The following is an 18012-nucleotide window of genomic DNA, read 5'->3' as shown; positions in this document are numbered from 1 at the left end:
AGTGTCTTAACGTATAAAATAGGTGTCGAAAAGTGGGTTTGACAAACTAACGGGGAAAGTATATGTTAGTTTGCTGATACCGTATGTTTAATTGGAGTTAGTAGAATTATTAGTGGAGTAAGTAGTGGGGTTTGTAGAGTTAGTGGAGTTAATAGAGTTAAAGTTGGTAAAGCATGGTGAGTACCGTCCTGAACAGCACTAACCCAGTCAACACTGCGAACAGTTTCACACAAAGAATAACGGTTTTCACAAAAAATGACAAGAACCGTTATTTTCACAAGAGTTAAGTGTTTATGTTACATATGAAGACTACATTCAGCGCTGGAATGTAGCCAAGGACACATCACTTCATCGAGGATTCACAAACAATCCGTCTTCACTCAACTAAAAGTAACTCAGGGATAAACTAGTGCTCATATCAAGGTTATGTTGAATGTACAGAGGTTTTACTTTTGCTTACAATTGTTATGCGACTAGGCATATCCAACATAATTAAAATCCATTAGGAACAGGTAACTGAAAAGTAATATTTAATTACATTTGCAAAGGCCTAACGCTACAGTTGTTTCGAAATTACACTAAACACGGACACTAAACCTAGAAGTGCTACAAACATCGATTATTGAACTATAAATCGATAATTTATAACTCCTTTTTTGGAACTATTTGGGTTGTTCGTGATTCAGCAGTGTGCTTTAGGTACGTCCGTTCTTAATAATCGACAATTCAAATGAAGGCTGGTATTTTACGGAAGGTTCTTAGATCAAAACACATATGAAAAGGTAATTATAATTGAGTAAATATATATCTAAAATTTAACTCCATATCCGAGAAATAATCAAATTTATGTTTTTTGATTGAATAATAAAACTTAAATGCTTCAAACTATCAATATCCCCAATGAAAGCCTTTATTTCTACGAGTACTTTAAGGCCAAAACATAAAAAATAACTGAAAAAATTGAGTTACGTGGCATTGATTGCAGATAAGTCCTACACGCGATTCAGGAGTAAGCTTCAGAAACGCCCGATTTTTATACGCAATAACTCAATTGAAAATTGGCATTTCACTGAAGGTTCTTAGACCAAAACAGATAATGTAGTTAGAAGTGCTGAAATACATCTTTAGATAAAGTGAAATTTTGAAAAAAAATCAATTTTTTTTGTTAATACAGTAGATAAATGAACGATGGTGCTTGATGGCTAATCTGTGCTTGCATAGCTTTTTTTAAACCAATATTACGAAAATCGGTCGGGTAGAAGAGCCAAACGAACTCGGAAAAGAAAAACCAAATTTAACTCCCATAAGAAATGTACAGGACGGAAGCTGCTTTCGTGCATAACTCTAAATATAGGTGCGCCAGTTAAATAAATGCCGATGCTTGATGGAAATTCTCTACGTCCATACCTTTAATTTTAGACCAAAATTATGGAAATTGGTCTGGTAGAAAAGCCAAGCCGACTGTGAAAAGAAAAGCCAATAATTCATTGTCTATACAATAAGTTGAATATAATTTAAGTAAATAATTTATTTATCGATATAAATAAAATATAACCTTCAATTAAATTGAACTTAATAACTATTCTAGTTTAATTGGATTACAATGACTTGGATCTGTTACACTGTTCTTATTTTTAAATGTATTGATAAATAAATAGTATCAGCAATATGACACAAACTTTCTCTCATAAGCTTTAGACAATCTTTATCATGGACAAGAGGTGGAAGAAACTATGATATTTTATACAGGGAAAAATCACAAAAGTTTCAATAACTTTTGAACCGTAATTGTTACACCAATGGGGGTAACAATATTTTGTTTACAAGGACCACAACACATTAATTTTATAAAATCCGTTTTTTCCTGAAATCAGATTTTTTTTATTTTATGGTTTTTGTGGGAAAATCGCATAAGTTACAATAACTTTTGAACCGTATTTTTTCGGAAATAGGATTTGTAACTATTTTGTTCAGAATTTAAAGAACTATGACATAAATAAAATTTAATCAAAATCGTTCAGGCAATTTTCGAGAAAATCTAATTTTTCCCCATTGAAGAAATCCCAATTAAAAAACAAAATTTAAAAATAAATGCCTGGAGATATCATGTTTTTTTTTTTTTTTTATTTCATGGGTTTTATGGGGAAATAACAGCAGAAGTTACAATAACTTTGGAACCGTTATTTTACGGATATGGGATTTGTACCATTTTGTTCAAAATTCAAAGGACTATAACATACATTTTTTATCAAAATAGTTATGGACATTTTCCGTATTTTATGGGGAAATCACCATTAAAAATATATTAATCCACATCAAGTTTTTAAATTTTGTAACTTAATAAATGTATCTTGATGCTGAATTTTGTAACTTAATGAATGTTTCTTGATGCTGTCTGGGTACGATTTATGAACTTTAAGCCTTATAATGGAAAAAAATACTACTAAACCACTAGTTGGGTAAACGATCAAAAATTCGTAAATCAGAACTGTAAACTTTATCAGCGACATACTTTCTTATCGCTTTCTCAGAAGTATTTATCGTTTCTTTTAAACTATTTTACACTTAAACATTCATAAACGTTTAATTATTGGCGTAGGTAACTTAAAACATGCTACCAAGAATATTCCAAACGAATTAATCAAAAATGATAAATAAGGAGTGGATATTTGTTCATTCAATTGTAACTTGAGCAACCAATATAAAAAAACGCTATGTTGATAACAATAAATAGTCCTACGCCTTTTTTTTACCACCAATCTTACTACTATTTCGTCGGAAAATCCAAGGACAGAAGTTAATAATTCAATTTGCATGAGGTAAGTTGACTCAACACGGATTATGAATCCATTACATTAACAAGACCTTTGATAGCTTGAGGTTGTTTCTGTTTGCAACTCACTAAATTCAGATTTCATGAGTTTGAAAGGGTTTCAAATCAATTTGCAAATATGCTATCAGTTGATTATTGCCATCATAAAAATGTATTTAATTTGGTTTAAACTTATAATTAGATTAGAACCAAGATTGGAGAGATAGTAATGATATTTATAACGATATAAGTATTTATATTAATAACTTCAGTAAGTCTTTGATTTAAAAAGCAGTGAAGTCTTTTCAATTACAAATTCTACAATGATCATAGAAATGGTAGCGATAAAATAGAACTTATTACTTTCCACATAAATTAAGAGAAGCGAATTAATTATATGTTTTGTTTTACGGACGAAGTTATATAGACTGTTCAGTAGTGTATTTTATTTAGATTCTGATCTTTAAGTTATTCAATGACGGTTTGAATGTACAGACAACGAGGCCATGTCATTTGGTGAGTCTTTGGGTCGGTAGCACCACGAACTTTGGGCTCAAGGTAGTGGGTTCGGATCTTGGTACCTGTCACTTATTTTTAAGTAGTACTTTTTGTACACTCTCCATATACTATGTATTGGAGGGGGGGGGAGGTAAAATAATTAACCGACCTTAGAAAAACAAAAAAAGAAGATAGTAGAAGAAGAATTTAAGCTTCTTTAAAGGATGGTTTCATTTATTTTCCTAAAGGGAAAGCTGTTATTATTATCTGGAAGGGAATTAAAATTGTCCAAAAAAGGATAAAACAGATTTTAACTAACTAACTGCCAATCAACAATGGATTTTACCTACTTTATAATACCACAACCCTTTAGACCTAACCAAAGTAATGTGGCAAAACAATCCTGAGCTAGAGGCTAGTAAAAAAAATAGCTACGTCTGTCCGTTTTTGTTCCAACAAAGTCCTTAAAACATCTTAAACTCAATTGTAAATAGACCGACTTGAATAAAATAAAATCGAAATAGTTGACTTAGTCTTCATATGCTCTCTGCAGTATCATGTACGAGGCAAGCTATGCGTGTTGTATTATCTGAGGTTGATATTAAACAGTGTCATTATTTTAGCCATCTGCTGTGAGCTATCAATAGAGCAAGCAAGATAAACACTAGAGCAGCAACAGCACTTACTGCCTCTAGTCTACAAGTACACCTGAAACCACCCACTGTAGAACTTACATTGTATATATTCAAAACTTTAACTTTTTCAAGGGCTAAGTTGCTATGAAAAAATCAATATCTATGACACTGTTTTCCAGAATTACAGGTAATGAATAAGATCTAAACACATATTATGTACTATATTATATACTGTATTACAATTATTGCCCTGAAAACTATATATGTTTAGTTAGATTGGGCCATTTTGTGATTAATACGGCAACAGCATAATGTTTTATGTGCAATAATTCCGTGACATCCAAAACGTTGCATACATTACGAAAACTACTAGAGACGTCTTTTAATGATTTGTAAAAATTTTGTGAATGTTATCTCCCTTTTAAAATTTTACAAAGCTGCTTTCACAAGTAACAAGTCGGTGTGTTTTAACTTTGCTTTTTAACTAATCTAAGCTTTTTTTTAACTAATAGAAAAAGAAAATTATTTCAAATTCAACTTGTATTTATTTGAAAACAAATTCAAAATTTTTACGAAAAAATTCAGGATTTATGTGTGAAAACTAACTTTTTGAGTACATTAGTAGGGATAAGCTATATGAAACGACAAAAGTAAGAAGAAGAAAAAAAAGAAGAAGACATAACAACGGAAATCTCGAAATAATGAATTTCGACAAATAACGAGCAGGATAAATAACAACACAATAGGTTCCAAGCAACAATAACAATTTGAACAGGATAAACTAGCAAACAATGTTGTGGAAAAAAACAGAACAAGGAACCAATTAATTGAAGTAGCCAACTGTAATTTATGAAGGATAAACATTAACGTTTTTAAAAATTGCCTTCAACATTTGTTTTACACCACACCTGTAGTCCAATTTTGATGAAATTTGGTATGTAGATACTAATCCATGGTATATCCAGACGTTTATTTTTATTTTTTGAAATTTAGATCTTTAATGGCGATTTTCCCATAAAATTATGGAAAATAGCCCTAACAATTTTAATAAAAATATTTACGTTATATTCTTTTAAATTTCGATCAAAATGGTACAAATCCCATATCCGTAAAAATTACGGTTCCAAAGTTATTGTAACTTATGTTATTTCCCATAAAACCCATAAAATAATAAAAATACATGGTCCAGGCGATTGTTTTTTTAATTTAGATTTTTAATGGGGTTTTCCCCATTAAAACTTATAAAATAATGGAAAAATTGTATTTCTTCGAAAATAGCCTGAACGATTTTGATACAATTCTAATTTGTTATAGCCCTTTAAATTCTGAACGAAATAGTTACAAATCCCATTTCCGTAAAAATATTGTTCAAAAGTTATAGTAACTTATGCTATTTTCCCATTTAAAAAAAATCGGATTTCAGGTAAAACCCGGATTTCATTAAAATTAATGTGTTATGGTCCTTATAACTATTCTAAACAAAATAGTGCTACCCCCATCGTTGTAACAATTACGGTTCAAAAGTTATTGAAACTTTTGTGATTTTTCCTTGTAATATATCATAGTTATGTCCAGTGCTTACCCATGGAGAAAGTATGTGTCAGATTGCTGATAACCGTTTAAGTTGCTGTGTTTTAGCATTATGCGTGTTTGAAATATTGCTCATAATGTAACTAACATTCCTGATGATTTGATGGGGAAAGCTTCAGAGGTAACACCTTCCACCACAGAAATCCAGGAAGAATATAAAGAGCAATATATACTAGTTGTATATATATATATATATATATATATATATATATATATAACTAATTACCAACTAATAACTAATTCCTAACTATTTTGTTCGCTGTGAAAGTTTACGAACTGGTACACATTACAAAATGTTAAACCAAATAAAGTAAATATATTTATCTAAAAAAATCTATAATCCCGAAACTATATACGTTGTGAAGTAGATTTTCAATTATAAAGCGTGGTCTAACCTATTATAATACTAATTAGGTCTTTTAGTAATAAGGATTGTGTGTATTTTCGCGTCTTGATTAGGAGTATCGTTCGTACCGAAAGTTATTTTCCACCACTTGCTCTATTATTCCCGTGAAATTTGGTTTTCATGTGTTCGGCTTTGCCTCACACATGTAACTTAAGCGCGTGCCGGAAAAGTCACTTTCGGCCCTAGTGATAGTATTGCATGTTTCAGAGGACGGTGTGATGGAGGGAAGTTTCAACCACTCAGTGACTGAGACTTTACAGTTACCCGCAAAGCGAGACCCTCTCTACATCGTCATCCCCATCACCATCGCCTACTCGATCATCTTCTTCTCCGGAGTCACTGGGAACATCGTCACCTGTATTGTCATTGCAAGAAACAAGCATATGCACACAGCGACCAACTACTATCTCTTCAGCCTCGCTATTTCCGACTTACTTCTTCTTGTTTCCGGTCTTCCTCAGGAGATGTATTCGATCTGGTCAAGGTGGGACTTATGCACTTCTTAGTTGAATGGTGTATGATGGAACTTGTCCCCTGACCGTCTATCTGGGGATTGGCCAATTGTAAGGCTCAGGCCAGCCCCAGGTGGAGGGTTAGGGGACAGGATCAATTATATGGACTATTGTTATTATATTCATTGTAATCATACTTATTATTAGTACTCTTCTAGTTTATAAAAAAAAATAAGAAAATTACCCAAATATTTAACATTAGTTATCTTGATAAAGCGTTGTTGTATTAAGAGAGAGATTGTTTGTATAGAAGATTTTAATCATGTATGTAAGTGGCTTTCTCTCGCCACGGACACATTTAAATATAGTATTTTTGTAACATCATGTTTTAAGATAAATACTATACCATCCAACACAGAGACTTAGTAATGCAAAAAATTATAATTTTGTTTACATCCCTTAAATGTTTCTTATAATAATTAGTTATTAATGATTTCTTATTGGAATTATCTAATGAGGAGCTTTTTGCTCTTCAACACATTCTCTTGAGTAAAACGTACATTGTATCGTTCTAAATCATGTATTCTATAATGTTTAAACTATGAATAGAGTTTGCTGAAATACAAGTTAACGTAATTTAGGATAATCTTGTAAATTATTATTTAACTAAATCCATCCTGGATTGCCAGCTTTTGAAAACTTAATATTGAGATTTAGTCGTTATATAACAACGCACGTAAAGAAATTACAATGGATATTTCTGTTTAACTCCTGACATGATAAAGCTTGCTCTTTACAATTAATAGGTTGCAGAGACCAGCATTCAAAGCTCTCCAGTTACCTTTTCATTACAATGGTCTATTTTAGCCTCAGGATGCACACCATTTCCCTGACAACAATGGAGACTGCATATCTTGTTCTTTTCACAGATCCGAATCATTTATGTAGTTTACCAAACAAGATTACCTCATTGCATTAATTTAGTAACCTAATATTGAAGACATCAAGTTGAGGAGATTAAAGGGTTCTCTAGCATATTTGGAAAAGCGTTCTTTTTGAATTTTCTTCCAACAAAGCTTAATTGACTTTAGATGCACGTGATTTAAGCATATCTCATACTCATAACAGTTTTATGGACCTATAACTCCCTATTATTTTATTTAATCTCTAAACAGGGTGTCCCGTAAGTAAGTACTAAAATTAAGATTTAGATTAAAATATTTTTTATCGTACAGTCCAGGCAAAATAAGAAAAGCTGGTTATGCGCCTCATTTAACGCTTGAAAATCATGATTCCTCAGATAGGCTATTTTATTATTAGATTTTATTTTACTTGGTGTTGTTTGATAGATTATTTTAAATACTACAGTAGCCTTAATATTTTTCATTAAATTAGCCATACCAATTAGTTAAAAAAAAAAATTGAAATACCTACCATTTTGAAACCAACATATGTTTCTTAGTATTTAGTTCTGTTTTCCAAAATGTTTGTGGCTCCTTAAAACCGTACACCAAATGGCATAAAAGATATGTTAACAGTTTTTAAGATATAAAATTAAAACAAAAAGCAAATTGGTAGATAACACAATTAATAAGGTGTAAAAAAAAATCTTTATTATTGATTTTCGTAATTTTTTTTATTTTGATCATTCCCAATTTAGTTAGAATATCTTACAGGACACCCTGTATATTCTAATGGAACATATAGCCAAGTGTGATTCCCTAGGTATCCCTACGTGTTCGGAGAAGTGTTCTGCGTGTTGCGAGGATTAGCAGCAGAGACGTCAGCCAACGCTACTGTTCTCACCATCACAGCATTTACTGTAGAGAGATACGTAGCCATCTGCCACCCCTTCTACTCACACACCCTCAGCAAGCTGTCCAGGGCCGTGAGACTGATCCTTGTCATATGGGCTGTGGCCTTGACATTCGCCATTCCTCAGGTAACGTATGACAGTAGCTTACTTTAATTGTTGTTTAGTTGTGGAACACACTAGGAATAGTATCTTTGAGGTACTAGACTTTCACCTCCCATTTTGAAGCTGAAATCAGTTATAGAATGGAAAGGTGTGGAGCTATCGAAGTATCACGTTGATGTTTAATACTCACGATGAGACCCAAATGCAAATTGTGTATTATGATAGTATTTCAGTCTCCGATGTATAACGAATAATGCAATATCATTCAAAGGTAACTTTTAAGATGAAAAATACAGACCCAAGATAAAATAAAAATTTAAGGCTTAAAGGTTATTGCCTTTTTAATTATAATTCGTCCACTGGATCAATCTTTAAAATAACACCTCAATCGTATAAATTGGTTGAAAAGGGATGTAACAGGAGAACCCACATTGTAATAAGTAAATATATAGATAGATAGATGGTGTGTGGCTACATTGAAATTATATTCCAATTCATTTAAGGTTTTGGAGTTATTATAGTTTTTGAAATGCTTACATAGTGAAGATGTTTAACGAAGCTAAATACTGTTTTGTTGTTATCTAAGTTTAACATTCTTATGGCTCTTTTTTGTAAAACAAATAAACTATCTACATTTTGAATGGTCACTGAAACATATAGTTCATCATTTAATTTAATATGCGAGTTTGTGTGATCGTAATAAAATTTTGTCATCACAAAACACCAACATAACTTAGTAGCCTAAAATTATTCTGTAAATACTATTCAGCCAATTATAGTTTCCTATCCGTTCACCTGCAAGTAAATAGTGATATATTTACTTGTTTTCGTTATTTACTAAACAGAAGGTGTACTAGTTGATTATATGTTACGTGTGAAATGGTATGTTATTGACATAAAAAGAGTGTACGATTTAAAACAAATCTCATGCAAAAATCAGATCAAATTTCACGCCTGGCATAACATATTTTAAGATTAGTTTTTTAATTTTTTATTTTTTGTTAATGTTTTTGCATTGGATTTGTTTCTAGCTTAGCGTATCTGACTTATATTTAACCCATTTAGCAATTTTCTGATGTTTCAGAGCAAACATATTGCACCATGCTGAACAAATTAATTGAACAAATTGTAGTGATATCAGTACATTCTTAGAACTGAGTTTTTTGTATGTGTTCCACGATAAAAGTGTCTTTGGTTTCTAACACCTTTGGTTTTGATCACACTGTTGATTAAATTGTGAGATCCTTACTTCTACCACACGCATCCTTTTACTCATACAGAACATTTATTTGACTGCAGGATTTTACAATATTTCTGCAAAGTAACTTTTACAATGTGATTATTTCCATGCTATGGAAGGAAAACATATAATATTTCCTTCAGACTATATCATTGGCCTTGACTCCAAATTGTCCGTGATTACACGATAATATACTGAAGCTTGTAATAGGTGGGAATAAAATCAAAATTGGTTGGTTATTTTGTTGTAAACACGCGGATGTCCTAACATTTACACTAACAGAAAAGGTAATGTAGTATAGTAACTACCTAAGCTATCACTAGTTGTATGAAACTACCATAATTTTCAATAGTTAGGTGATAACCTTACTAATGGGACTGGAAGTTTGTACCTGTCAATCAGCGATGCTAACGTTAGAGATTGGAATTAAACTTATTCATCAAAGGCGGTACAAACCAGATTCTGGTATGGCATAATTAGTCTATTGCTTGTCTATATATTGATACGCAAGCAGTTTTCTTTTCACAGTTATAACTCAACTAGCTGTATCCGCGGGCTTTGCCCCGTTTAACTTCATAAGTGAGCTCGTTCGCATGGCTCAATTACGTCCTGGTTGAAGTTTGTTCGCTACGCTCACTCACCTTTTGGTTGCAAATTAGCTGTTGTCATAAATGTAAAAGAAATAATAGTGCTGCACCCTGATGGTAATCCTTGTAACTTAAATGCTATTGAACATCATAGAACCATAGAACAGAACCAACTTGTTTAATTGAAACAGCTGTTAAGATTCATTAATTCCATTTAAATATGAGTACTCATAAGGTTAACATGGGAAACTGCAGAGCCACTGGGGTGCACCACTTAAGTACACTTAAGGGCTAAAGTTTGGAAGGCAGCGCTATGTGTTGACATTTGATCAAACTCATTTCCCTTTGTTTACAAATAACATATGGACGTAGTTTGAAATATTTTTTTAAGGTTAACCACAGACTGGAGGACTCAAAACTTTCAGAGAAAAGCTGGAATTTATATTTTGTTTCAATCTGTTTACTAAGTCTGGTTCATAATGAAGAGTTTCCTATCAATACTAGACAACAAAGTGTTTAAGAATAAATATTTAATTTTTTTTTTCTATGGTTAATTTGATTTACCTTACATCGTATTTTACTGATTATAATGTAGTTACAGTTTGATGTGATGAAATGAATGTTTAAAAGTGATTATTCACAGGGCAGTTACCCGTTACATTACCATATTATCATGTAATTACAATGTGTATCAAAATTCCAATTCCTTTATAGTGTTTTCTGTTGTTTGGTTAACTTTCTTATTTCATTTCAATTAAAAATCAAATGCCGCCAGTAGGACGAAGAACTGTGAGTGGCTGGAGGGAACGCGAACATGACCGCTTGCATCAACCTCTCAATTGAACGATGGGTACATAGTGGTAGTACCACCGTTGTGATAGTCCAATCACGGACAAATGAACGTGAAATGTTTACATTGTAGTGGCTTACATATTTTTAAGCAAGAAAAGACTGGCCGAGACAGTTAAGTTTGTACTCTTTGTTGCCATAAATGAAAGGTTTGTTTACCTCATTTGTGCAATTCACCATACCTTCAGGTTCTTATTGGCAACTCCCAATCTGAAAATAGGACTGTGAGACTTATATCCTGAAATTATTTGGATAAAGTTCGTCAATTCAATTCTCCATTACCATAGTCAGCTCCGAAGCTCAGAGAAAGTTCCACAGGGGATCTACAATATTAAGATCCGTGACACGTTTTACCACCGAGTGGGTCCTCTTATTCCTCAAGAAGGTGATGACCCTGAATACGCACAGATATATAAGTAACTACGACAATTTCACTAGAACCCAAAGGAGAATCACGCACAATTCAATAAAAAATTCAATGAAAAAATATGCGGGAAATAGGGTCACAATGCCAACCCATTTGCAAATCTTTGAAGACTCTGGCAGACATTATGTAGGGACGAGAGCTCCGAGGAGTCAAGTGAGATTCTTATGTACATAATAAGAGACAGAAGAAGTGTCTTTCCTCGCTACAATGGTGCTACCTGTGTAGATTTCGCAGCAATTTTTAAAGCTGAAAACAAAGTACCACCTGGCCAAATAAATCGTATAGTTTTTTCCAACACTAATAATGTTAAACGCGTATCCATTCTAGATCTGTCGTGATCACTTGCTTACCCTCTTATGTTCCCAACCGGAGACTTGAGTTGGGGCCCCTAATTTAAACACGCCTAAAAAAAGAACACATCAAAGAAATAATTTAACAATGCTAGAATAAGAGTAGCGATGGTTGGCGTCAAGAGAGGAATTGAGTTACATTATGTCAAAAAGCTCACTTTACAGTGTGTGGTTGACATCTACGTGCTCATAGAGTGCACTCGCCTACTATACATAAGAGATAACCAAAGCAGTATGAGAGTGAATGTATTTTTAATATTGTAGATTACTTTCATATTTTTTGCATCATAATATTTTTATATTTCTATAATCAGCCATATAAATTATTTTAGAGTGACTCTTTGATTAAGGTCTTGCTGTTTATGTTTTTTGTTTATTTTTTAATACAAGTTTCAGTTTTGCTCGATTTTGAGCAACAGGTTATCTAGTTACAGATTAATCATTATATTATTTTTAACACTGCAATTACAAGTTTATATAATTTATTTTTGTAAAAAAATACAACCGACTTCAAATGCTCTAAAAAGAATGAAATAATTTCAATAAAGTAAACTTTTGTATTAGTCAAGCTCACGTATTTTAAGTCGGCGCGGCTCTATGATGATTTTTGATACAAAATTTAAAGAGGATGTCCACATTGCAGATGACTATCTATAACTAAAGTTGATTATAATCTTATAGTGGTATTAACAAGTATTTTTAAAAAGATTATAATGTATTTACATATTTCTAACTTGGAAAAGTAACGTTTTAATTTTAAACTAGCTTCTTTTCCCTATCATATTATCAAAATAAATAATTTTCCTATTCATATAGAACATTTGTGTGTGTTATTTTCACAATGCAATCATTCTGAAGTAAACATAAAATACAAGAAAATACTTCCTTTGATACATAAACAAATCAGTTCAGTATGTTTTTTATATAGTTATGTTATCCAGCGATAATTTATTGATTTTCAAAATACTCTCTCAATATCTTTCATTTTATTCATATTTTTGCAGTTAGAGCTGCGCCGACTTGAAATACGTGAGCTTGACTAATACAAAAGTTTACTTTATTGAAATTAGTTCATTCTTTTAGAGCATTTGAAGTCGGTTGTATATTTTTAAAAAAATAAACTATTTCATGATTTTTAGTGACGGTATAATTTGTTATGTATTAATTACTTGAAGTTTTTTTTAAAAGCAAAACTGTTTGAAACAATAAAAAGTGCCACAGAACAATCATTATTTTTAAACTGCTTGAGTCACCTGTTCAGGTTACATAATCAATGATTATTAAAAATTAACATTTTTGGATTTTCCAACAAAAAAAAACAATGAGTTGTCCATTACATTAGGCCTAATGAAAACTAAATGTCTTTCCTAGAGACATTGAAATGCCGGACATCATCGTTTCCTGCAATTGGTGTACTTCTACATTATAAAACGAAATACAGTAAGGTCCCAAGCCTTTTGGAACAATAAGAAAGTTATTCCTCAGCCACCAGCACTAACAACTCCTCTTAAAAGTAGAAAATTGTTTGATATCACGTACAGTTAATACCTTTGAAAAATATGTATATGATTGGCTCAGCTAAAAGTTGTGTAAGGGGTAGGTGGTTTTGTTTGCTCAAGATGTAGTCGAAATTGCAAATCAGCTTCCCATTTCCGAAGCAGGCATAATATTATTGACTGTGAAAAATATTAATAAACATTCCACATCTTCAAATGCATGTTTAGTAATTAAAATATTAACACTTTTAAGACGATTGACGATTATGCAATCTCACACCTCTTATTGCGTTTAAGGAATAATTGCATCTAATTTATATTTGGACCTCTTTTACGAATGATTTGGTTTTCACAATACACCTTAAATTGTCAATATCATACAGCTTGTTAGAACTTGTGTAAAATAAAGAACTTTTACAATTATTGAATAATAAAGAACTTATTTCATTCTGATAAATAACAATATTTAAAACATTTTCTCTGTATTTAATAATTGTAAAAGTTATAATTTTATAATTGTACTATATCAAAATAACTCGATTTCCAACACAGCTATTCACTATGTTTTTATAAGTCAGAACATTCATTACTCAAAACAGAATCATACACAAATCAGGTCAAATGTTGAAATGCCTATTTTATAGTAACCAAAACAAAATGCATTTTTCTATGTAACTTTTTTAGGCTCCATGGCAAGAAATAGTTTATTAATCAATATGAAGCAACTGGTTCATGAAGAAACTGTCTGTAGCTTCATTTAAATGGTTTTAACTAACAGCTGTAGGAATGTTATTATTATTTATTGCCTTCTCTGCAAAAATATAAACAAAATAAATGTAGAATATTTAAGGTTTTCAGCATTTTTCACCAAACAAATATTTTTCTTAAACATAATGCTATATATGGTACCAAATAGAAACTCTCCTGGTTATTTTGGTGGTGGAACCACGCTGATCAGTAAAAGAATCACAGAGAAAATGGTGAACATACATAGGAAAAACAACATCGCCACAGACAAATTGAGAACCTCCTCCTTTTGTTGGTAGTGGGGAAGTCGGTTCAAAATAACGCCCTGATGAATTTGACATTTTAATGAATTTGACTTTAACGAATAGGTTTGTATTTCGGATCAACAGATTGAAGCTAACTAGAAATAATATGAAAAAATACTATTAATAAAAAAAATACAAATGGGACGAAAATATAACAACTTTCAATATTGTAAACAACTTATAAGAATAAGCTAACGCTCGTTATAATATACAAGTTTGTCGCATAGTACAAGATAAGATTTATGCTACAAGGAAAGGGCCGATGTAATGTATGAATAAAGTCACTTTGTGATATTTTGTACACGTTCTCTTGCGCATTGTACTCCCTAAGGGCTTTTCGAGTTTAAGTTCTTGTTGTCTTTTAAGTATGTTTATAATTGTTTTTCAAAACATTTCAAAGTAAATTGGTCTGCAATAAAGATTATTATTGCGATGTCCAAAGCTCTTTGTTAAGTGGTTAAACCTAATGAAGGTGTACGTGATAATTTATGTTATATATATTATAATTGTGTTATATATTCTTTATCCGGAGCTTAAGCTATTTGAATATACATTTAAAGTATTGCTCTTATATCTTTAGATGCTAAGCTGCGTAGAACAAAAAACATTAATTAATTAGTTTAAATGAATAACTGCGTTGCATTTCTGAGTACGTAGAAACAAGACAATTATAATAATTACAATTGTCTTGTTATAATCTCTATAATCTTGTTATAATCTACCGGCGACCTGATGATTAATTATTAATCATCAGGTCGCCGGTTCGAGCCTGAGAAAAGCCAGTATCTTTTAGTTTGTGTGAAATTGGGCCCAGCTGGTCCCAATCGTAAGGTTTTAAATAAATAATCCTGACCTGACTGATGAAAACGCTGATCTTAAGTCATTATCTAACTCTGCTACTTACTTTGGGTCTTCAAAGCGAGAAACGCCACAAAGGAAACTGACGAGTAAAACGCAAGTAGAACTAACTTATCCCTTCATTGTTAGTATCAAGTCTAGGTTTGTTTGACAATATTGGTAAGCAACCTCATGTAATCGGTGCAGCAGAATAAGACGTGGCCAATCCGATTGAGGAAGACTAGACTATGCATTTCCATGTAATAGAAGGTTTCCGCTTTTGATATTTACTCTAAAGATTACAAGGAGGTTTCCATCGAGGACAATTAGTTTCTGCAAGATTACTCTCTACGTTTGTTTTTAGATTTGAATATCTTTATTGAAAAGATTAGTATAGTTGGTAAAGTAATGAAAATCATCGAAAAAAATTTTACTGAATTATAAATACCGTAGGTAAAAATATCATATCTCAAACCAATTAAACCTCCAACTACTTGATTCAGTAACCTGCCTAAAGATTTTACATGTTTCTTATTCCCTCTTAAACTTTTTCTAAACATTCAAAGAACTTGTAAATCACTAATTGCATATATGTATGTTCATTGATCAATATTTTATACTGTATTACTTATTTGTGAAGTTTGAGTATCTCATATTTTAATATTGTTAAGATATGAGGGGGGACTCGTTAATAAAGAAACTTTTGAAATGTACTGAAAAACTGACTACTTTTATTTGACTTATATAATTAACAATATAATAGAACTAAAATAATACGTTCCATATACTTTTTATTCAATTTGAGATGTTTTACCTACGCATGGACTTTGATCTAATGCTAAGTACTTTTCAACAAGAGCTAAGCAAGTGTTACGACAACAAATACAATTACTTTTTTTCACTCCGAAGCAAAAGCGGCAGAAAATTGAGCACATTTTAGACCGGAAATGTATGTATGTAGTTTAACTTTATCTCGTGTTGAAAACCGTTACTTATTATTTATTATTATTATTATTATTATTATTATTATTATTATTATTATTATTATTATTATTATTATTATTATTATTATTATTATTACTTATTAGTAAATGTAGTAAATAGGATCATAAACTATACAGAGTGTTTCCAAAAGGACTTAACATTCTTTAGATCACACTGTTCGATATTTTTAATTCTAGAGATTGGCTGAAGGTAATTTATTTGCTAAATACATGGCTTTTTCTATTTTAGTTCGACAAGACTAATACATCTTCGATGCTTACTATTTACAAGTACGAATATAATACAGGATGTTTCTGGATTCGTGTCGGATATTTTAGGGTATTATTACTGGGTGAGAAACATATCCAAATATCATATTTAAATCATCCGGAAGTCCTTAGTTACTCACACCGCCGCCATTTTGTTTCTTTCAGTTATTAACTGTTTTCTAAAAAGTAGGAGAAGATACGAAATTGAAACTTTGCACAAACATTCACGACGAATATACAAAGCTAAAAAAGTAAGAAAAAAAAAGGCGGCCATTATTTTTTTTATAAATCAAATACCGTTGATTTTACAAAACGTTTACAAGAATAAATTTTTTAAGGTTATTTAATCACAAACTGATTGATACCTTAGTTTTTTTTTATTGGACAAATTTAACTGAGACATGGCAGAATTAGTAATACGTGGCCGCTGGAGGTTTAGTGCATGCGGAGGCATGTGGCTGCCAAAACAATGCAACAGTCTCCGTCCGCTTTGTAAGTTATTTTAGATTATTTCAAACTATAATTTAAATGTAACATAACTCCAAAAGTGTTCAATTATCTATCATAAGGATGGCATAAAATTGTCATAATCATTTTTTTTAACAGCTGATAAAAAAGTTTGGGCGTTTTGTGTGAATTTTAAAAACAGTAACAAGGTGCGCATTTTAAGCTATCCTAATGATAGATAATTGATAAAAAGCACTTTTGGGGTAATGTAACATTTTTTATTGTTTGAAATAATCTAAAATCACTTAAAAACAACTTACAAAGCGGGTGGAGATTGTTCCATTGTTTTGGCAGCCACATGCCTCTAAAAGTGCCTCTAGTATGCACTAAAACTAACCTCCAGCGGTCACGTATTACTAAATCTGCCATATCTCAGTTAATATTTGCCCAATATTAAAAGCTAGGGTATCTATCAATTTGTAATTAAATTACCTTAAAGAAGTTATTACTAATGTAAAACGTTTGTAAAAACGACGGTTTTTGAGTTATTTAAGAACCAAAATTTTAAATGGCAGCCATTTTGTTTTACGAGTTTTAAAATTGTCTTAATTTTGTTGTAGCTTTGTCTAGTCGTCATGAATGTTTGTGCAAAGTTTCAATTTCGTATCTTTTACCAGTTTTTAGAAAACAATTAGGTAATAAGTGAAAAACAAAATGGTGGCGGTGTGAGTAACTAATGAGTTCCTGACGATTTAAATATGATATTTGGATATGTTTCTTACCCAAGAATGATACGCTAAAATATCAGACACGAATTCTGAAAAACCCTGTATATTATGTAAACAATTTTGAAGGATTAATTTAATAGTTTGCGTAAAAAACTTTGGTAATGTTTATATATTTAGATTTGGTGATTTATATTTTAAAACTACAGTCTTTAAAATCTCCCACAAAAGGGACCAAATTGTGTTTCCTTTTTGAGCGTGTTGTAATGAAACCTTTTAATTAATTAAAAAACTCTTTGTATTAATAATTTACTTGATTACTTTAATCTGAACTCAACCATGCGAATGTACTATTTTGATATTAATACATTCCTTTGTTATAAGAAACAGTTTACTACTTTTTTTTAATGACTGTAATGGTCAAAAGTTAACCAGGAC

General features: G+C 31.4%; 1 protein-coding gene across 1 annotated transcript in view; it reads left to right on the top strand.

Moving 5' to 3' along the window:
• LOC128989091 (pyrokinin-1 receptor-like) overlaps positions 1-18012 on the top strand; it is a 99344-nt gene that overhangs the window by 68126 nt on the left and 13206 nt on the right. Inside the window, exons 2-3 of the mRNA XM_054410950.1 lie at positions 6149-6425; positions 8119-8335. Of these exons, the coding sequence (XP_054266925.1) occupies positions 6160-6425; positions 8119-8335 (483 nt within the window). The 5' untranslated portion in view covers positions 6149-6159. The remainder of the gene's footprint in view (positions 1-6148; positions 6426-8118; positions 8336-18012) is intronic.

This window comes from Macrosteles quadrilineatus, unplaced genomic scaffold, assembly GCF_028750875.1.
Source record: "Macrosteles quadrilineatus isolate MER2022 unplaced genomic scaffold, UCM_ALF_1.0 Scaffold_3__2_contigs__length_128488019, whole genome shotgun sequence".
NCBI lineage: Eukaryota > Metazoa > Arthropoda > Insecta > Hemiptera > Cicadellidae > Macrosteles > Macrosteles quadrilineatus.
Note: the sequence above shows the minus strand (reverse complement) of the source record. Positions and strands in the feature narration are given on the sequence as shown.